Below are 22,631 nucleotides of genomic sequence, written 5' to 3'. Positions count from 1 at the left end.
GTCTTCTCATAAACCATGGTTTCCTGACTTCTTTATTTTCTGCTTTCTTGGGATTAAACCAATTTTGCTATACTATTTTTGGTGTCTCAGGTAACTGTTTTTCTAGTGGAGTAAGATTTAGGGTAAAATAAGAAAATGAGCAGCAAAACTTAGTAGAAGAAAATAATTTGATCATTCCTTCTCATGAACTTTTTATGGATATTCCCTTTCTTGCCCTTTCTCTTCCCTTTTCTCTCTCTACTTAAACTCACATATTGAAGAGCTTGAAAGTAGATCATCTAATGTTTTATAGTATCTCCATAAATTTAATTCTGACAATCTGGAGTTTATATTTAAAGAGAAAGACTTTTGTAATTCATAAAAATAAGCAGACATTACCTAATTCCAAATACATAAAAGTATTTTTTGAGAGAATCAAACCCTCAGTAGCTTTTTTCTCTTTGAAATTGTTCAAATGTCATTGAAAAAGGGGAAATTCTAACACATTCATACACTTGCACATACTGAATATGTACTGAACAGAAAAACATTTTAACTACTGATGTAAAAAGTAAATTAGTTTTATCAAGGTATGTTTAAATATATGTCAAATATGTAAAACCACATTACTTCAGAGCTGAAAAGAATGTTGGAGGTTGTCTAATCCAGTGATTTTTTTTTAGACCATTTAGCTACAAAATCCTTTGCTCAAATATATTATGAGGCCAGGCACGGTGGCTTATGCCTGTAATCCCACACTTTGGGAGGCCAAGGCAGGTGGGTCACTTCAGCCCAGGAGTTCATGACCAGCCTGGGCAACATGGTGAAACCCTGTCTCTATCAAAAAATAAATTAAAAAATTACCAGGCATGGTGGTGCGCCTGTAGTCCCAGCTACTCAGGAGTCTGAGGTGGGAGGATCCCTTAAGCCCAAGAAGCTGAGGTTGCAGTGAGCCAAGATCATGCCACTGCATTCCAGGCTGGGTGACAGAGCGAGACCTGTCTCAAAAATAAAGCAAATGTATTATGAATCCTAGTACATAAAATTTTACTCTATATCCCCTCCAACTTAGGTAAGATAAGAATAGATTTTCCATTGAGCACACTCCCCTACCTCCTTCCAGAAGTCCCTAAAGGAGATCATGAAACCAGTTTTAAAAGTGTTGGTGTAATCCAAGTTCTCACTGTACAGATGAGGAAACCGAGTAACAGAGCAATTGCGTGACTTTACTCAGTATCTTTGTCCAGAATGAAAATGTAAATAACTGCTGGAGGGCTTCATTCTACTATTCTGTGCTTTTGTCTATCTTTAAATTTTTCATGATATAAATTGTTTTAAATTTACTTGAGAAACAAGAGTACAGCAGATCCTTAGTCTCAAGTTTAAATCCTAGTTTTAATATTTTCTGAGCAGAAGATCTGTGACATAGATTGTATAATTCTTCTGAAGCACCAATTATATACCATAAGGCCAGAATTTATGAAGAAGACAGCTGGTAAGTCAGCCTAACCACCTACCGTAAACTTTATTGCATAGTTCTTTACAACTCATCAAATACCCACAACTCTTGTAAAAGAATGAAACTCAGTCTGAAAAGTGCTAATAAAGAAAAAAGATATTTTGAGAGAGAAATTGTATACTCTGCTGGCATTTGGGAATCTGGTGGCAAAGCAGATCTAGGGGTGATATAAGTCTCTTGAATAGCAAGGTTCTGACGTGTTCATATTCCAAAAGGAAGGAAATTATCATTTGTGAAAATGATTTCACGAATGTTACTGTCTCTCAATTCTTAAAACAACTCTGTAATGTAAATATTATCCATATTTTTGAGTGAGGACATCGAGACTAAGAGGTTAAGGAATTAATTCTTCCAGGGTCCCAGGATGCAGTCATTCATTCAGTACCTGTATATTGATTGCCTGCCACATGCCAAGACTTAACAAGCTAGAAAAGACCAGCCCCTGCTCTGAAGGGATTCACTGATTATGTGGGAGACAGGCACACAGCATACAGTGTCACTGGGGCACACAGGATAGGATCCCTAGCCACAGTTCTTTGAAAGCCAGGGAAATCTTTACTGAGAAGGGGACACTGAGCTAAGTTTAGGGGATGACTAGGAATTTACTAAGCCCAGGAGGTAGGTAGGGACACCCCAGGAGAGAAAACAGTGTGCACAAGTTTATGCCATCGTTACAGGGCATTGAGTATTTAAGAAATGTCAAGTAGGTAATGTTGTCGTTTTATGAGGTCATTTTTCACATATTCTTAACATTACTATAAAGCAATCAAATTAAAGTAATCCCATCTCTTTTTCTATACTTGATCCACATTAAGTGATTTCCAATGAGGGACGTAAAAGCATTTTCAGAACAAAAGGGGTAATAGAACAAAAACTGGCACATGGCAAGCACTCAGTGATTATTTATTCAACAAGACTGAGTTGTCCAGGGAGGTAAGAGAGCTGCCAAGCCCCAGCTAAGATTTTGGATTCTAAATTTGCTTTACTATCAGTCCCCATAGTCAGTGAATTTTCTCCATAATGCTTAGTTGCCCCAGTAACAGAGCAGTTAGTATAGATGGCTGATATTATCAAGGGTTGCAGTTCTTTGGCTTTTTTGAGACTGCAGAACAAGGGGTGCCAAATTGAAGGTGTTGCTTAAAGAGTTGTGGCTGTGGAATCAGGCTGGAAGGGAGAATGGAGCCAGAGGGGAATAGAAAGGGAAGGAGCCGATGTTTGGGAGTTCTGAGGGTTGGAAAACAGGTCTAAGACATAGAGGGGATAGAGACACTGTAATCAGGTCACCTGTGAAGGAAACTGGCATTAAAAAGGTAAGAATTTTTAGACATGCAGGCATGAGTCAGCCGTTAGTGATTAATGACCATGACTATAGGCTCCATTCTTTTTTTTTTTTTTTTTTTTTTTTTTTTGTGACGGAGTCTCGCCCTCGCCCAGGCTGGAGTGCAGTGGCGCGATCTCGGCTCACTGCAGGCTCCGCCCCCCCTGGTTCACGCCATTCTCCTGCCTCAGCCTCCCGAGTAGCTGGGACTACAGGCACCCGCCACCTCACCCGGCTAATTTTTTGTATTTTTAGTAGAGACAGGGTTTCACCGTGCTAGCCAGGATGGTCTCGATCTCCTCACCTCGTGATCCGCCCGCCTCGGCCTCCCAAAGTGCTGGGATTACAGGCGTGAGCCACCGCGCCCGGCCTATAGGCTCCATTCTTTGTGTTTCTTCTGTATATTAGTTTTTCCCATGAAATATTTAATGCAGGGTTTTGTTTTTTTTTTCCACAAAGCTATTTTACATTATATGAAAATACAGGCCGGGTGTGGTGGCTCACGCCCAATCCCAACACTTTGGGAGGCCAAGGTGGATGGATCACCTGAGGCCAGGAATTCAAGACCAGCCTGGCCAACATGGCGAAACCCTGTCTCTACTAAAAATACAAAAATTAGCCAGGCATGGTGACGGGCACCCTGTAATCCCAGCTACTCAGGAGGCTGAGGCAGGAGAATCACTTGAACCCTGGAGGCGGAGGCTACAGTGAGCCCAGAGCGCACCATTGCACTCCAGCCTGGGAAACAAGAGCAAAACTCTGTCTCAAAAAAGAAAAAAGAAAGAAAGAAGAAAATACAGCTGTTGGTAATTGAAGAAGCAAGTCTAGGCCAGACTGCAAATTCTAAGGGATTTGAGTTTTGTGCCGAAGGAGCTATGGAAGGGTTTTAAATAAGAGAGTAACATGTTCAGAGGCAAGTTTCAGAAAGACCACAGTGACAGTAGCATGGAGTAGAGATTGGCAGACCAGCAAGGAGACCCTTGCAGTCAGCCAGGAGAAAGGTACAAAGGCCAAAACTCAAGTAATTAGTGGAGATGGAGAAGAGATGATGAATAGGAAAAATACTAAATGAGGATCTGAGATTTGGAAATTGATTGGACATGGGAAAATGTTACTAGGAAGGAGGCAGAGGTGATATCCATAATTCTAGTTTTGGTGACTTTGTGGATTGCAGCAACATTTACAGAGAGAATACAAGAAGAAAACAGTTTTGGGAAAGATGAGTTTAGTTGGGGATATATTGAGTTTCATGTACTTGTAGGACAAATACTTGAAAGCGTCTCAATAGGATATTTAAGTCTAGAATTTAGGAGATCCTAGGCTGGAAATAGTCAATAAATGCAATAGATTTAATAGCAATTGTAATGTCTCTACCCCAAGAATCCTAGTAGCCTGAGAACTCCATTAAGAATAACAGGGTAAGAATTTAAGAATTGCCATAAAGCAGGTCAGCTGCATGATTCCTTCAACTACCTCCCTGTTTTATCTCTGGTCACCAAGGGATAGTTTCTAGGAAGATGTGGTTTTCCTCTGCAATATCAGCCTCAAAAGGTTAGGGATTGGCTGGGCATGGCGGCTCACACCTGTAATCCTAGCACTTCGGTAGGTCAAGGTGGAAGGATCACTTGAGACCAGGAGTTAGAGACTAGCCTGGGCAAAATAATGAGACCCTGTCTCTAAAAAAAAATGTTTTTAAAAGGTTAGGGATGTTTTCTAATAAAAATCCCTATGTTAAAAAGGAAACACAATAGGATCACTAGTCAACAATAATTTATGGTACGTTTTAAAATAACTGAAAGAGTCTGGGCACCATGACTCACATCTGCCATCCCAGCACTTTGGGAGGCTGAGGCAGATGGATTGCTTGAACCCAGGAGTTCGAGACCAGCCTGGACAACATAGGGAGACCCCCATCTCTACAAAAAAAATTTAAAGTCTCTACTAAATGTAAAAAAAAGCCAGGCATGGTTCTGTGTGCCTATAGTCCCCGCTAACTGGGGGGCTAAGGCAGAAGGATTGCCTGAGCTGGAGAAGTGGAGGCTGCAGTGAGCCATGATTGCACCACTGCACTCCAACCTGGGCGACAAAGCGAGACCCTGTCTCAAAATAAATAAGTAAAAAATAGAAGAGTATAATTGGACTGTTTGTAAGAAGGGATAAATGCTTGAGGTGATGGATACCCCATTTACCCTAATGTGATTATTATGCATTGCATGCCTGTATCAAAATATCTCATGTAACCCATAAATGTATATACCTACTATGTATCTACAAAAATAAAAAAAAAATTTTTTTTTGAGACGGAGTCTCGCTCTGTCACCCAGGCTGGAGTGCAATGGCGCAATCTCAGCTCACTGCAACCTCTGCCTCCCGGGTTCAAGTGATTCTCCTGCCTCAGCCTCCTGCATAGCTGGGACTACAGATGCATGCCACCACACCTGGCTAATTTTTGTATTTTTAGTAGAGACTGGGTTTCACCATGTTGGCCAGGCTAGTCTCAAACTCCTGACCTCAGGTGATCCACCCGCCTTGGCCTCCCAAAGAGCTGAGATTACAGGCGTGAGCCACTGCACCCGGCCAAAAATTTTTAAAGAAAAAAAACTGTTAGAAATTAAACTTACCCCTCCTTGCTTCTCAGCTTTTATGTGGAATAGGAGTTTGAATTAACAAATGAAAATAGATCCATTACTACTCCCAGAGAACCCAATCCAAAAAACAAATCTAAACAACTGGGCCTCTCTGTAGACTCTCCCTGGGCAGGTGAACTGTTTACAGAGATGAAGGTAGAAGATAAAACCATGGATACTATTTGAGCACAGGCTCTGAAGCAGGAGGCACGAGGCATTCTCCTCCCAGCCTGATTCAAAAGGGCTTGGCACTGCCTTCCCCAGCTGAAAGGTGCCTCCTGAGTTGACAGTTAGAGCAACCCTCCCTTGACCAGTGCTGGGTTCGCACTGACAGAGGCCTCTCTTTTTAGGACTCTGTGGAGACAAAGCCCTTTTCTTGTTATGTAAAAAAAAAAAAAAAAAAAAAAAAAAAAAAAGCCTTTTTCTCTTATGAATTTTATTCAAGTTTTGAAAAGATGCTTATACGTTATTTGCTGATCTTTATTACTTTCACTCTCAAAGGGGTAACATCACCAAGCAGTTTATGCCAAGGCTTACTAAGCTCACCAATCAATAACAGTATTGTAAACTTTGAGGCTTCCCCACAACTCCAGTTCGTAAATGTTTATTTACAGGCCTCCCTCCACTTCAATGTCTATACCAATTGCTGGTGAATCTGAATCTTTGCAAGAAGATAGAAAAGGTGGAGAGACTCTCAAAGTGCATCTTGGAATAGCAGGTATGGATGTGTGGCTTACTGGATTTTTAATTTCTGAGAGACTACTTGATGCCCTAAAAATTCCCAAAGCCCTTCCAGATTTAAAATTGTGTGGGTATTTGACTTGAAACAGGCCAATAAGAATCAGCAGTTTTAATTATGTAATTCTTGGTTGATCCAGTGCTTTATTTTGTCTGAAGTATTGTGCTCTGATAGATTAAAAACTAGATGTTACAGTGACACTCCCCTCACTGTATGCATCTACTCCCCACAGGTACAACAGAATACTACAGGATTTTTTCCATTTTTCCCATTCCATTACCCTGCAACTTCTGCAGTGCAACTTCTGCCTCTCGGGTGTCGCTCCTCTTCATGAATCGCTTTCCCTCTGTCAGTGGTTCTCAAGCCCTAGTGTGCATCAGAGTCACCTGGAGAGCTTGTGAAAACACAGGTTGCCGGCGGCAGCAGCCAGAGTGTTTGATTCAGTAGATCTGGGTTAGAGCCTGAAGTTTTGTATTACTAAGGCATTCCCACAAGACGCTGATGCTGCTAGTCCCTGACCACACCTTGAGATCCACATTTCCAGACACACTTCTGGCAGCAGTCAGAGTCTGCTCCGGAAGTAAAAGCATGGTGGGGATAATGTCAAGGTTGCAGGAGGAAAAGGACTTAGGAGCTTCCTTCTTTCTTCAGTATTATGTGAACAAGATGTATTGTTTGAAAGAAGGGAAAGGTGAAGTGATATAATTAACCCTTTCACTGCCTTTTAAAATATGCAAATATTTGGTTTCTTTTAAATAATGGTGACTCTGAAATTTCCTGTTTTGGGATCAGTGGATCTTTTGGGAACTTGTAACCATTCCATTAGCTCCTTCTCTTCAGCATGTAAAATATTCTGAATTCTTTCTCATATTGAAAAAATGAAAACAAAAACTCCTTAGCCCTACATCCTTCTCTATCTACTGCACTCCCTTAGGCTCCAGCAGGCTGGCGCATGTGCTCACATGCTCTCTCTCTTCCCCCACTCCGCCCCAAATATATAGAGAGACCTCTCTCTCTCTCTCTGTGTGTGTGTGTGTGTGTGTGTGTGTGTGTGTGTGTGTGTAGAGAGAGAGAAAGAGATCAGCAAGAGATGATATATGTACCACACACTTCTTATAGCCAAACTTCTAGAAAGAATATACTGTTCATTTATTCCTAAACACATTAGCAATCTGGCTTCCATCATCTGCCCTCTCTTGCTGCTATCCCTAGATACATGATTGTCGAGTCCTGTGGACATTTGTTCTGGTCTCATCTGATGGCCAGTTATTCATTCTTGATGCTTTCTCTTCCCTTGGCTCCTACCTCTCTGACCTTTCCTTTTCTAGCTTCTTAGAGGCTTCTTCATCTTCCTCCAATTTCCCTTTACATATTGATGTTCCACAGGGTTTGGTCCCCTCACTTCCTTGAGCAATGCCATCTATACCCTTGGCTTTATCTATCACATAAATGTAAATGTGATTGTGTGATGTAAATGTGGTCAAATGCTTTGGGGAAAGGTCCACTTCATACCAAATGTAACACTGAAATCCATCTGTTTCTCTTTCTACCCAGCCAGAGTCTAACTAAGTTTTTCATGATCAGGTCTTATTTATCTCTATCCCCAGCAGAAGGCCCGGGACACAGTAGATATTGAGTGACTGTTGAATAGGCATCCTCAGGTGTCTCTAATTCCGCATATCTAGCACAAGTCTTCCTACCTTTTCCTCCTGTCTTTTCTACCTCAGTTTTCCTGACACAAACTTCTGCTTTCTTACTGAGTCCTGCTATTTGTGCCTATGAAACATCTCTCACTCTCAGCTGGATTATTATGAAAACCTTCACTCTTATGCCCCCTGTTTATCCTGTTGCCAAAGTGTTCTTCCCAAAATGTAGATTTGATCATGTCACACCCTTTCTTAAAGCCACTGAACTGTTTTCTTCTTTAAACTTATAGAAGGTTCTTCATCAACAGGCATCTACTCATCTTTCTAGCCTCTTTTCCCTCAGTTATTATACTCCACTACCCTATATGCCAACTTTACCAAACGATCTGCTTCCCTGCAAAGAAGGCATGCTCTTCCCGGTGCCTTTCCTTGCTCATCTAGCTCAGGAGTTCCCATACGTTGCTCAAGTCCTGGGGTTAACCTCCTCTGTGAGGTCTTTCCCCCATTACCAGGTTGTGTCAGATGCACTGTCTTTTGGAGCTCTTAATAGCTGCTTTTTGGTGCTTGTATTTTTGTACTTACCACATAGTATAAGTTTTGCTTCTACCTCTAAACTCTAAGCATGTATTTTGTCTTATTTATTTTGTACTTCCTATACCTTGTACAGTATTAGGCACCTGACTTGGTAAAATATTAATAAATATTGATTGAATGAATAAATTTTGAAAACCAGAAGATATGTGGATGACTTAAGATCTGGGCCAAACCCAGAAGTAAAGAGAGCTGCATAACTCGATATGAACCAACTTTTTGAGTTCGGATTTTGCTGAATGTTTGCGTTTGGACCACTGTAGAGATGCTTGGGCCACTTATACTGTGTCCAGAAATGAGAAACCTTTGCAGAAGGACCAGGTTACTCCAGTGTTTTCCTTGTTTTGCAGCATTTGTTGGTCCAACTGCATGCAATATCATTTATAGAATAGCTGCTATAATAGCTATGTTACTCAGTTGCTTTCCTTCTGCTTCTAAGTTAAAAACAGTTCTTGTTTCCAAATATGATTTTGTCCTAGGGAAAATGGTCACAGTTCTGCATTCTCTGGAAGAAGCCTGGTTCTGAAAATATATAATTGGCACGTGGAACATACACATGATCAGAAACTATTAGAAATGGCTTTGACACTGCCTTTTGTACATTTACTTTGAATCTGAATACTATAATCACCTTCTTAAGAACTTTTATTCTCAGTACTACATCCCATGCTGTGTTGATTTAAGCCACAGACATTGCCCAAATTGTAGCCTAGCACTAGCAACATTAACATTAAAGTAATAGAGTACTCTTTAGCTTGCTGTTGTGATGGATTTTTAAGGAAGCAGTATTTCCTTAGAAACCACACTAAAACCTACCAATTTTGTGAACATTTATAAGAATACATCTGAGTCATTTTTATTAGAGAAATACTGAACACTAAAACTGTAGCAATTTAAAGATAGAGTTAAATGTTTTGGAAAACAGTTTATTGCATAGACTGAACTAATAAAGGACCAAAATAAATTTTTTAATGTTATGAAAAATATAATTCTTTAGCAAACTAAGGTATTTAAATACTCTGTATATCTTGCAATACAGTTATTTCCATTGTACTGACTTAAAAGGATGTCCCTCATTTTGTAACTTACTGTTTTGATAATGAACTTGCGGAGTTTATAAAGTCTGCAGATTAGAATACAAATTGACCATTAACTTTTTGGCAATAAGAATGACATCATGTTATGACATATTACAGATCTTTCAGCAAAGAGTGCCTCTGTTCCAGATGAACTTGGTGCCTGTGGACATTCTAGAACATCAAGCTATGCAAGCCAGCAGTCAAAAGTATCAGGTAGAGGCTGACAGTGAAGTTGAATTCCTTATTGTTTCAAAGGGACTTGAAACTGCTGTGGTGTAGGGGAACGATGTCAGATTGCAGAGTGTTTGATATGAGTATTATATCCAAGGTGATTTTCTCTGACAGGGTATAGCACGTGTCACTCCCGGTCATCTAGTTTCTCTGAGCTCTGCCACAGGAGAAATACCTCAGTGGGAAGCACATCAACAGGAGTTGAAAGTATCCTAGAGCCATGTGATGAAATTGAGCAGAAAATCGCTGAGCCAAATCTTGATACAGTTGATAAAGAAGATACAGCTTCAGAAAAACTCAGCAGGTATCCTTTTAGTTTAAAGAATAAATTTTAATTTTTAAAAAACTTTGTTTTCACAACATGATAAAAAGGAAAACATGTAATTCTTTTCAAAGATGCCCAGTGAAACAAGATTCTGTAGAATCTCAGCTGAAGCGAGTTGATGACACCAGGGTGGATGCAGATGACATTGTAGAGAAAATATTACAAAGTCAAGACTTCAGCCTAGATTCCAGTGCAGAAGGTGTGTAGATAACTGTCAAGCATAGATTCCTGCAATCCAGGTTTTTGTAATCTGTGTAGTCAGCAGTAAAGAGGCTCAGAACATCATGATACTGACTGTTGCATATTTGTATAGTAAATTTCATGCCCATAAAAATCTCAAGATAACTTTATAGCTCATTTATTAATGAGAATGAATTTTGAATTTAGAAAAAGAACAAATTTTAGTTAAAAGTTATCAATTTTAAAGAAAACATTTATTGTGTTTTTAATTATGCCTTGATGTCTACAACGTTCGTATACCCAATGATAGGTATCTACATCTGCTTTTGTTATAAGTGCTTTAAGCCACTGTTGTAATTTGGAGGTGGTCTTGGAACAATAGTGAATAATGGAATCCTTCATTCCCTCCTTAGAATTTTCACTGAAACTGAAAATTTGTATGCCACCAATTTGAAAGGTATAATTATTCATGTTGATGTGAATAGAAAGCACTTAACAATTGACTTATTTTCATTATGTAGCTGGGTGTAAAGAGAAATAATTAAACCTTACTTTGGAAATTTGTAGGAAGAGCTATCTCCATTACTCGGTTACAAGAAAAAGAGCTTTAGAAACATTGATGAGAAATAACCTTTAGAGTATCTTTTAAATTGCCAATTTTAAAACATGTATGTAACTTTGGTTTTTAGGTTGTTTATTTCTCTAATAAACTGAATTGTAAAATATGAATTATTACAATATCAATACTATTTGACAATAGTCTAATAATTGTACATGTAATAAACATTTTAAATGTGTATTGCAGAAGAAGGACTAAGGCTATTTGTGGGTCCTGGGGGAAGTACAACCTTTGGCAGTCATCATCTTCCAAATAGGTAAGTAGTACAAATAGTGTCTTATTAAAATATAGACTAATTTTTTTTTAAAAAATCATGAGTAGAGTATGATGGTTGCAAAGTTTGTATTAGGCTGAAGCTAGGAAACACAGATAGTAGTAGTTACATGAGAAGAGTTACAGCTCTTAGTGTAGCTCTCAGTTTCCTTAATTCTGGGTATGTTTGACATTATATTTTATAAATTAGTTTTTAATTTCCTTAGCAGTATTTTTAAAGTGTATTAGTCAAGGACCAGTAGACCATTGGGAAGGTTACAATATAAAAGGACATTTGGAAAAGAGTTCTTAGTCTTTTAAAACATTAATTTTTTATTAATTTATTTTCTAGAGACAGGGCTGTTGCCCAGGCTGGAGTGCAGTGGTGCAATCATAGGTCACTGTAGCCTCAAACTCCTAAGCTCAAGTGATCCTCCTGCCTTAGCCTCTTGAGTAGCTGGGACCACAGGCATGTGCCACTGTGCATCGCTCGTCTGATATTTTAGGAAGAGCAAAGCAAAATTACATTTTCAGTCAATGGTCTTATCTTTTCTGAGCAGTTACACAGCCACTGAGCAACTTAAGCTGCTGTTAACCTTTCTTATATTCTCCTTTTCTCCACCCCACTGCCATGCATATTAAAACCATCATTCTCAGCAAACTATCGCAAGGACAAAAAACCAAACACCGCATGTTCTCACTCATAGGTGGGAATTGAACAATGAGAACACATGGAGACACGAAGGGGAACATCACACACCGCGGCCTGTTGTGGGGTGGGGGGAGGGGGGAGGGACAGCATTAGGAGATAAACCTAATGTTAAATGACGAGTTAATGGGTGCAGCACACCAACATGGCACATGTAAACATATGTAACTAACCTGCACGTTGTGTACATGTACCCTAAAACTTAAAGTATAATAATAAAAAAAAAAGAAAAGTTCTGAAAAACCAAATAACATTTTGCTATTTATTCAGATGCAGATGAAGAAAAGTCACCTGCCAAACTTACCACTGATTATCAGCACTGCAGCAGATAATAGTAAGCACAGACACCGAGGACAGTATAGGAATTCTAATCACTCCCTTGCTCCTTAACAACCTGCTCCCCACACTTCTGTGCACCCCTAATTCCATTCCATGTCATATTTATGTAGAGTCCCTGCACAATTACAGAGTGAGTCACAGTTGCAGGCGGGGAGCCCCTTGGACCAAGACAGTTATTGCATTATCTCGTGGTCAAAACCTAAAAGAATTTTGCATTCATTTATTTTATAGTACTCATTTTAATGAGTACCTCCTATTTGTCCAGCACATTACAAGGCTCAAAAATAGACTAACAGCAAAAACCTACATCAACGATTAACTACAATCAGATATCATAAGTAGGTAAGAGAGAGACATATAAAGCTACTTTCAGGGAGTAATGTGAAAAAGGATTTACAGAAGATGTAACACTATTTAGATCTTTGATTGACTCATCTGCTTATTAAATTCAGTAACTTTTTCTTGGGCCAATTTGTGGGTAAGGATGCAAGTAGAAAAGACCCAGCTCTTACCCTCTGCTGGCTTATGGTCTAGTACGTGGGGCTGGCAGGCTATAGCCCGTAGGCCAAATTGGCCCATTGCCTGTATTTATAAAGTTTCATTGGAACACAACCATGCCTGTTTATTTGTATAGTGTTTACGGCTGCTTTGACGCTACAGTAGCAGAGCTGAGTGGTGCAGCAGAGACTCTGTGGCCCATAAAGCTAAAATATTTACCATCTGACTCTTTTTTACAGATGAGATGGACAAACTAAAAATCGTAACATTATAATAAATACTGTAATAGAGAGAAGTAGAGGGAAGTTTGAGAGAACAGAAACAGGACCTCAGAGTTCACACTTGAAGAGAGACTTTGGGAGACTAAAGAATAAGTGGGGGGCTTATAAGGTGAATATGATGAATACAAATACTCCTGGTAACAAATAGAATGAGTTTATAAGTACAGTAATTATAATATATAATTATATCATAATAAACATATAGCAACTATAGGTAGCATTGAGGATTTATTAGTTATGTGCCAGGCACAGGTACATATATATTTTTTATTCAATTCTTGTGTAGTAGTATCTTTCTGTGCTCACAACATACTACAATTAGTTTGGTGTTTTTTTAATAGAAAAAAAGATACAAAGAAATAATTTTAGGCTGGACGTGGTGGCTCACACCTGTAATCCCAGCACTTTGGAAGGCTGAGGCGGGTAGATCACTTGAGATCAGGAGTTCAAGACCAGCCTGGCCAACATGGCAAAATCCCATCTCTATTAAAAATACAAAAATTAGCCGGGCCTTAAGACTAGTAAGTGGTAAAACCAAGATTAAAACTCATGTCTCTTTGAGTCCAAATCCCATTGTACTTAACCAGTATATCTTACTGGCTCATTAATAATATAACATAGTTCAGGTTCTTCTGAGGAGGGGGGGTTGTGAAAGGGTATTTAGGGGCATGAGATTGGCAGGCATCTCTGAGCTAGGTTGTAAAGGGCCTCACTTGCCATAACAAAGTTTCTTCTTCTCATGTGCACAGTGGGGAGCCATTGGCCATCTTTGCAGGGAAGTGACCTATCAGATTGGCATTTTAGAAAAATAACTGGCCGTAATTTGAAGGGCAGATCAGAGCAAGGAAAGACCAGTAGCAGGGGGAACCAGGTAGAAAAGTAACATTTATGAGGACAGTGGTATGAATGATGGAGAGAACATGTGTTTTTTTAGTTAGAGACTTGGGTTCACATCCTAGCCAGACCACTTTTGGGGCCTGAGTAAATCACTTAACTTCAATAGAACTTTAGTTACCTCTGCTGAAAAGTAGGAATAACCATGCCTATCTCATGGAGTAATTTTAAAGGGTAAATGACATAATATACTCAGTAAGCCCTGGCTTTATTAATTTAGGTAGAGGAACAGCAGAAAATATAGTTCCAACCAAATGGAATTTTTTTTTCTAAGAGATAGGGTCTCACCCTGTCACCCAGGCTGGAGTGCAGCAGCACAATCTCGGCTCACTGCAGCCTTCAACCCTGGGCTCAGCCTGCTGAGTAGCTAGGACTACAGGCGTGCACCACCATGCCCAGCATTTTTTTTTTTTTTTAATAGAGACAGAGTCTCACTGTGTTGCCTAGGCTAGTCTCAAACTCCTGGCCTCAAGTGATCCTCCACTCCAGCCTCTCAAAGTGCTGGGATTACAGGCATGAGCCGTTGTGCCAAGTCTTCAACCAAAAGCAATTTAAATAGTAAATGGTCAAAAGCATGGGCTGTCTTATCAGACTGCCTGGGGTCAAGTCCTAGCTCTTCCACTATTGATTGATACTGTTGACCTCTGTAAGTCTCAGTTTCCTTGCCTATAAAATGAGAGTGATAAATAAGATACTGAACTCATAGAATGTAAGATTAAATTAGATGACTTATGTAACGTTGTTTGGTTTTCATTTTTGAAAGACAAGGTCTCACTCTGTTGCCCAGGCTGGGGCGCAGTGATGTGATCACAGCTCACTGCAGCCTCCAATTCCTTCACTCAAGCAAACCTCCTGCCTCAGCCCCTGAGTAGCTAGGACTACAGGTGTGAGCCACCATGCCCAGCTTTTCCTTTTTAACTTTTATGGAGACAAGGTCTTGCTATGTTGCCCAGGATACAGCCTGGCCCACTTGGGTTTTCTTGCTGGGACCAGCATGCACCTGCCTGCTTGCCTTTAGAGACATTAAATTTTTTCTGACAAGAAGTCTGCCTGTATTTTTATTTTATTCTTCTGTATGTAATTTGTCTTTCATATCTGGTTGCTTTTAAGATTTTCTCTTTATTACTGGTTTTCAGCACTTTGGCTATGATGTGCCTTGATATGTTTTTCCTTGTGTTTATTCTGCCTGGGGTTCATCAAGCTTTTTGGATCTATGGGTTTACAGTTTTCATCAAATTTGGAATTCTCCAGCCATTATTTTCCCCAACCCCTCCTTCTGTTATTCTGATCTACAAATTCTAGTCCCTAGCCCCTCCGAGCTTTGATCTCTGACTCCTCCACTCAGAGAGACCAGCAGGCTGTGTTTGGGGTCTTCCTCTCTGCACTCCAGGCTCGGAAGATCCTGAGGGAAACTGCTTCAGGCAGCTAGCTGGGGCAGTTGTCGGGCTCTCTTCATTTATTTCTTGTTTCTTGGGACCACAGTCCTGCACTGCCTGTTGTCTAGTATGTGCAAACTGTCATTTCACTTATTCTATCCGGTTTTCTAATTATATAAGGCAGGAGGGAAAGTCTGGTTCCTCTTACTTCATCATGGCCAGAGGCAGAACATAATTAAAAGGGCATCTAAAAGCCAGTGTGCCGTGCTGCCCACACATGGTTTCTTCAAATACTGATTTTCTGTAGGTATGAATGGGTGCTCACTGGAATTCTGTTGAGGAAGTTCCTATTTCTTCTGTAGAATGAATCTGTGAGAACAGGAGTTTCTGGGCAATCAACTGAGAAGTCCAGCCAAGTCCATGGTGGGCTAGTAATCACTACCTTACTTCTGTTATTTAGAATTTCCTCTTAAAATGCCATTAAGGGGAGACACTAGTCATGGTGGTTGCTTCTGGGCTTACTAAACTCAGGCACACTCAGGGTAAAATGACAAGTAGTAGGGTATACCCTAACATCTTGACAAATTGGGAAATGGGTACCTGATGATAACTTCAGGCAGTAATAGGCCAGGCATGGTGGCTCATGCCTGTAATCCAGCACTTTGGAAGGCTGAGTTAGGAGGATTGCTTGAGCCCAGGAGTTCTGGTTGCAGAGAGCTTCAGTCACGCCACTGCACTTCCGTCTGGTCAACAGAATGAGACCCTGCCATGAAAATGCCACAATATTATGACACCTGAAGACCATCATCAACTCAGTGCGAGTCCTGATGCACTGCCAGAGTCAACATATGCTCTTGGATGAGACCTATTTTGGAATGAATATATAAACATGTTTGAAGAGCATTTCTTGCCACCGTTTGTCGATAGGTCAAGAATTGGGGAATTCTAATAGATTATTGTGGGAATAAGTGTGAGAGAATCAGGATCTAGGCTAATCCAATGTTTTAATGATAAACATTTGATATTTCACATAGTTTCTATCCGTGATGCCTTTAAACCTTGTGGAAATCAAATCTAGTAGAAAAATACCCAGTGCCCCATCTCTCCAGGGGCAAGGTTACTTGGAACAGTTTCAAACACTACAGCTCAAAATTTTGAAGTTTTTTTCCACTGCTGTTTTAGGGTGGGGTCTGGAGCTTATGAACAAGTTGTGATCAAACGCTAGAAGTCAAGCCGGTGAAAACATTTCCTTGTGGATTTAAGATGTGAGTAGTTGATGTATCAAGGCATTTTATTCAAGCACTTAATAGAAAATGAACCTCAACTATCAAGAGGAAAGCCAATGCTGGTTTCTTCTCTGGAAGGACCCACCACCATCCTGTACCAACCACCAAAGGAGAACATCTGCATGGCAGTCTCTAGGCACTGTGCCACTGCGTGCCTTGGAAGCACCTGGCTTCTGTGGTCACTGCACATCATAATGAAAAGCCTGCTTTTTCATTCAGAACACCCCAGTGGAGAAAACAGCATTATTCACATTGGAGTATCATTTTAGGATTCAAGTGTAAAAATCTGTGATCAAGATGCTCAATAGATTTGGGCTCTATGGTTTGTTTTTTTTAGTTTGAGAGACAGTACATGAATATAACTTAAACCCTATAGATTTTGTCAAGATAGTTATAATTCCTGTTCTGGAAATCTTCCCTATTACACTACCTACAGCATTGTATAAAGTGTGGGTGTTCATGCTTTGGGAAAATGTTAGACTACAATTTAAATATGTGATGTGCTTATTCATAATTCTCAATGTGTCAGTCATAAATGAAATAACAAGTGCATTTAAGTCTGAGATACGTGAATGGATGTAATGCCGTTATTATGCAGTATATATTGTTAATTGTCATTAATATTAGATGAGCTGCAGAACCAACCCCAAGCACTACATGAAAGACTCAAAATAAGTTTAACACTTACTGTGTTGGGCACCCTAACAGAAGAGCTATCCTAACTCATTGAATATTAAGATCTGCTAGTTTCAGCAGTCAAAATGTAGAAAAAGAGGAGAATTGTAATATGGTCAGAAACAGAGAAGCCTTTTCTATGTAAATTCAGACTTATCTGAGGCTAACAGTTTTCCGAAGTGGTGGTGGGTAGCAGCATGACAGCTGCTTGCCATGACTGATGCGGACTGGTAGGTTTCCATTTTAGCTCTCTGTAGGTACTGTTTTCTTCCCCACTGTGTCGAAAGTGATTTGTTTTGAGGCAAGAGTAGAATATAATATATATCAAATATAGCTTTTAAAATAAGAATACCTGGTCTGGATCCAGTTAAGCAGCACAGCAGATAAACCTTAGAGTTTTTCTGTTCTTACATGACAGTTTCCGTGTGGAAAGATCTAAACTTTCTTGGAATCACTATTAGTGAAGAAAAATGTAGAATTTGTATAACCGGGCATTCCCCAATTCTTACTTTCAAAGTCATATCCAAGAAAGACAATATGTCAGAATAGAATGACTTTGGTCTAGGTGTTTTCACGTTGGCAAAAATAAGGAGGCAACTGTATTATTTTAATATCCAAATTTAAAGGTTTTAAAATTTTTGAATAGTTAATATTAGGACTTTTGTTGCTGTTTTTTATATTTCAAGGATTGAGTATTCTGCATTAATCCAATACTATTCTAACAAAGAGCTTCTGGAAGTTTTTAAAAGATGATACTCTGTTTTATATTTTGAATGTAGAGAGACTCTGAGAGAGAGAATGTTCTGAGTTATTATACTTTTTATTTTTTAAGATTTATTTTTAAGAGTAAAACATTGATCTGAACATTTTAGCCTAACCAAGGGACTTAAGTGGTAAAGACTTGCATTCTGTCTTCACGTGAACTGATCCGTTCATTATATATTATGGGAAAAATCAAAGGAAGTTTTTTATAGAGATATAAAGATATTATTTAGAGAGATATTTATTGTGACATTTTTTAAAAACATATTTTTCTATTTTCAAAATATTATTTCTAGGCTATATTTTTATTGGTGCTGTGCAAAGGATTTTGCAGCTTTGGAAATGATAAAACTAGATTGTAAGTGGGGTTCAGTAAGGACATTCATCAGACACGTATGAGATGCTGCAATCAGGGTGATGCCCATCTTACTCATCCTTGGCTGCCCTTGGTCTGACACTTCTCTATACAAGACTGGTTCTCAGTATTTTAAATGGCACAGAATTCTTTTTAAAAAGTAGAGAGATTTTGAAAAGCATAAAAATCATGCCTTTATAATCTTAGCAGCCATCAGATACACCTTGATCTATGTAGTAGTAAATATAACAAATATTTTAATAAATAGAAACACTGATAAGGAAGAAAAAAAGACTAATGTCTATGTCTTCTGTAGTCAGCAAAAGTCTGTTCTATTTTGCGTTCCATTGGCACACTTTGTGTTCAAATTTCAGTGCAGTCCTTTCAAAATACTCGCTAAGGGTTGCCTAAGTGTCTGCCTTACTTTCTGATTTTCCTTTTCGGAGAGCATGGTTAAGAACATCTTAACCATATAGCTGTTGAAAAAATCTGTTTATTAAATAACAAGTTCACTTCTGTTTATGTTTTGAGTTTAGAAAATTTGACTTGAAAATTTAGATTATTAATAAATTTATTTTTAAATATTAAAGTCAAATTTCAAATCACCCAGTGGTGAAGAATTTGCAGATGTATACAATACTTTTTCTAATTATATCTTCTATCTCCATGCCTGGCTTTTTCTAATTATATCCTAGAGAAAAAGACTAATGGTATTTCAAAGCTGTGTATTTGTGTTGAGATAAAGAAGAGTCTTAAATATCTTGTTTGGGAGAATGCACAGGCTAGTCAGGAGACCCACCTCCTGTGCCCTGAGCTGCTGACTGAGACCCGACAGGTCATGAAGGCTAGTAAAGGGCAGAGAAGGCCCTGGGCCATCAGTTTACACTCGAATGGTTGACTCCCCTTTGTGGTGTTTTTGAAGGCTGCTTATACCAACAGGTAATGTGGATTAGTGCTTATGATCTTGAAAAAGTCTTGACCAAGAATCCTAAACTCCACCACTCCTCCCATTCCAGCTTAACACTATCAGAATAATATCCAAATTCCAGATTCTTTTTTCTTTTTTACTTTTTTTTTTTTTTCCTTTTTTAAGAGAGACAGGGTCTTGCTCGGTCACCTAGGCTGGAGTGTAGTGACGCAATCGTTGCTTACTACAGCCTCCAACTCCCAGGCTTAAATGATCCTCCCACCTTGGCCTCCCAAAGTGCTAGGACCACAGGCATGAGCCACTGTGCCCAGGCTAGTTTCTTTTCTATATGCTTATTTTACAAAAGTGTGAGCCACAGAGGTTGACCACTTAGCCAATTTGTTGCTAGAAGGGAGAAAAAAATCTCCAACTAACCTCCAGACAAAACATACTCAAATTCAAACAGCAGTTAGTTTTAATTAACATACAGAAGTAATTTTAGACTTTCAGATTTCTATGCTGACTAGAACACTTTGCAGGCTGAAGCTGACATTATTATTAAATACTTCATTTAAGTACATACTCTGAAGTGTCAGGCTTCCAGTATATATAGCAACGCTCTGAGAGACAAACTGGGCTTATATGACGGGGTTGCATTTTATTTTCTTAACAGGTCTTTAAATTGGGCAGTTGTGAAATTCTGTTTGGTCAGTTCTAGATGGTACGTCATGTGAATACAACCAAGTACTGTAGTTGAAATTGTGTTATCCCACTACTCGTATGTTGTCTTAGGTACTATGCATAATGTTAATAGCTGAGATATTAAAGAATTTGAAGTCTAAAATATAAAAGATGAATATACCTGTATTAATCCTATGTTAAGATGCTCTGGAAATAAAGGCCTTATTCCCTTACATATGCGATTTTTGTAAGATAATATATATACAGTATATTTTAAATGTTTGTGTGGGTGGTCTGTGTAGTTACTCCCCATATGACAAAGCTGACAAAATTTTTAATTGACACAATGTATTCTGCATTTTCAAATGTTTATCTTGTGTATATAGCAAAGAAATTATCTTACTGATACGCGTTGACCAAATCCCATGGAGAAAAGACATTTAGATACATCTCATTTGAGGCTCCCCTTCCTCTCATATGTTTGATTTTTTGGAAGGTGATACAGTGTGTGGGTAACCATGCAAATGTTTATGAATAACTTTATTGAAGTGATTCCATCAGTATTCTGTTCTAATACTTGGAGAATGACCTTCATATTTATATATTTTATTTCTTTGTTTCAACTATACAGTGATAATTCAGGAAATGTTTCCTTTTTTTTTTTACAAAAACTAATTTTTTATTTGTAAAATGTTTGTAATAATGTAAAGGTGAACATGTTCAATAAAAATCATACATTAAAAGTTTAGATGTTATCTTTTAAAATATCAGTTAAGATTCCATCAGAAAATTGTGCCAAGGTAAGAAAACAGAAATGAAAGGACCAAAATAACTTATCCCTGAGGGTTTCTTTATTTATTACAGGGAGCATGGGACAGATTTGGACGCCCTCAGTGGCAGATTTCTCTTTGAACCCTTGGGCAGCCCATGCAGTGGCATGGACTTGGGCTTTGGGTGAGACAAACCTGAGTCTGAATACAAATTCCCCTCTGAACCTGGCCTCAAACTCCTGAGCTCAAGTGATCCTCCCACCTTGGCCTCCCAAAGTGCTAGGATTGCAGGTGTGAGCTCATGCACCTGGCCTGAACCTATTTTCTAATCTAGGATGGGCATAACACCAACACTGTATCGGGTTGTGATGAAAGACGTGGGCATTATTGTTAAGAGTATGCTACTTTCTAGGCACTCGGTGGTCCGTCAAGCCAAAATTTGCCTTTGTATAGCATCTATACACATACTAATTTCTAGTGTTTGACGTACAGATGCTTATTAAATGTGCCACTATTAGTGTATACCCAAAAGAAAGGAAGTAAGTATATTGAAGAGATATCTGCACTTTCATGTTTATTGCAGCAGTATTCGCAATACCCAAGGTTTGGAAGCAACCTAAGTGTCCATCAACACTTAGATGAATTCGTAGAGAAAATGTGGTACATAAATGCAGTAGAGTACTACTTAGCAATAAAAAAGAATGAGATCCTGTCATTTGCAACAACATGGATGGAACTGGAGACCATCATGTTAAGTGAAATAGGCCAGGCACAGAAAGACAAACTTCACATGTTCTTACTTATTTGTGGGAACTAGAAACTAAGATAATTGAACTCATGGAGATAGAGAGTAGAAGGATAGTTAACCAGAGGCTGGGAAGGGTAGTTGGGGGATAGGGTGTGGGAGGTGGGCATGGTTAATGGGTACAAAATAAAAGATTAAGACGTAGTATTTGCTAGCAAAAAAGGGTGACTATAGTCAAAAATAATTTAATTGTACATTTTAAGAGTATAATTGGGCCAGGCACAGTGGCTCAAGCCTGTAATCCCAGCACTTTGGGAGGCCAAGGCAGGCGGATCACTGGAGGTCAGGAGTTCGAGACCAGCCTGACCAGCATGGTGAAACCCCATCTCTACTAAAAATACAAAAATTAGGCGTGGTGGTGCACACCTGTAATCCCAGCTACTTAGGAGGCTGAGGCAGGAGAATCGCTTGAACCCAGGAGACAGAGGTTGCAGTGAGCTGAGATCGCACCATTGCACTCCAGCCTGGGCGACAGACAGAGCAAGACTCCGTCTCAAAAAAAAAAAAAAAAAAAGTATAATTGGATTGTTTGCAACACAAAGGATAAATGCTTGAAGTAACAGATACCCCATTTACCCTGATGTGATTATTATACATTACATGCCTATATCAGCCTATATCAAAATATCTCATATACCCCCCATAAATATATACACCTACTATGTACCCACAAAAATTTTTTCACCATTACAGTTTAAGATCGTGACTTAACAAATGGTATTTAGTGTCACCTATATCCTCATACAGACTGTTCTATTCCCTTAGACCAGAATGTCCTCAGAGAGCAAAAACAATGCCAACAGTGTCCCTCTGCTGATATTCAAATTATAATGGCAATGTAATATTAATAAAGAACTATGGTTTAATGTCAGTTTGAACCCAGATTCTTCTCTGCAGATTGTCAGGGCCCCCCTGGACAGTGCAGATTTAAAAAGGTTATGTGACTAAAGAGAAAGCACCCTGTCTCTTGTCAGGACAGAGTAGGGTATGGACACTCTTAGGGGAAACCCTCCACCCTCCTCCCCAGTACAGAGGGTCACCCAGAATAATTTTGTACCAGATCACAGCAGAACCTGGCAGGACTCTGATCTGCCCCCTCAGACGCTGTCCACATCTCCAACATGGAATTCTCAGACCCAGCCTTCTTGTTTCAACTTGGCCCACCTTTCTTCAACACCTGGTGGTTTT

The 22,631-nt window shown here is 39.2% G+C and overlaps 1 protein-coding gene across 1 annotated transcript in view; it reads left to right on the top strand.

Moving 5' to 3' along the window:
- EEIG2 (EEIG family member 2) overlaps positions 1–20,611 on the top strand; it is a gene marked incomplete at its 5' end in the record, with an annotated part of 39,976 nt that extends 19,365 nt beyond the window's left edge. The window contains 6 exons of the mRNA XM_032155198.2: positions 6,058–6,161; positions 9,616–9,711; positions 9,844–10,033; positions 10,126–10,253; positions 11,040–11,109; positions 16,385–20,611. Of these exons, the coding sequence (XP_032011089.2) occupies positions 6,058–6,161; positions 9,616–9,711; positions 9,844–10,033; positions 10,126–10,253; positions 11,040–11,109; positions 16,385–16,427 (631 nt within the window). The remainder of the gene's footprint in view (positions 1–6,057; positions 6,162–9,615; positions 9,712–9,843; positions 10,034–10,125; positions 10,254–11,039; positions 11,110–16,384) is intronic.
- Positions 20,612–22,631: the final 2,020 nt, after the last annotated feature.

The sequence above is a fragment of the Hylobates moloch genome, unplaced genomic scaffold, assembly GCF_009828535.3.
Source record: "Hylobates moloch isolate HMO894 unplaced genomic scaffold, HMol_V3 SCAFFOLD_5, whole genome shotgun sequence".
NCBI classification, from domain to species: Eukaryota; Metazoa; Chordata; class Mammalia; order Primates; family Hylobatidae; genus Hylobates; species Hylobates moloch.
This window is presented reverse-complemented; position numbering and strand designations above follow the sequence as displayed.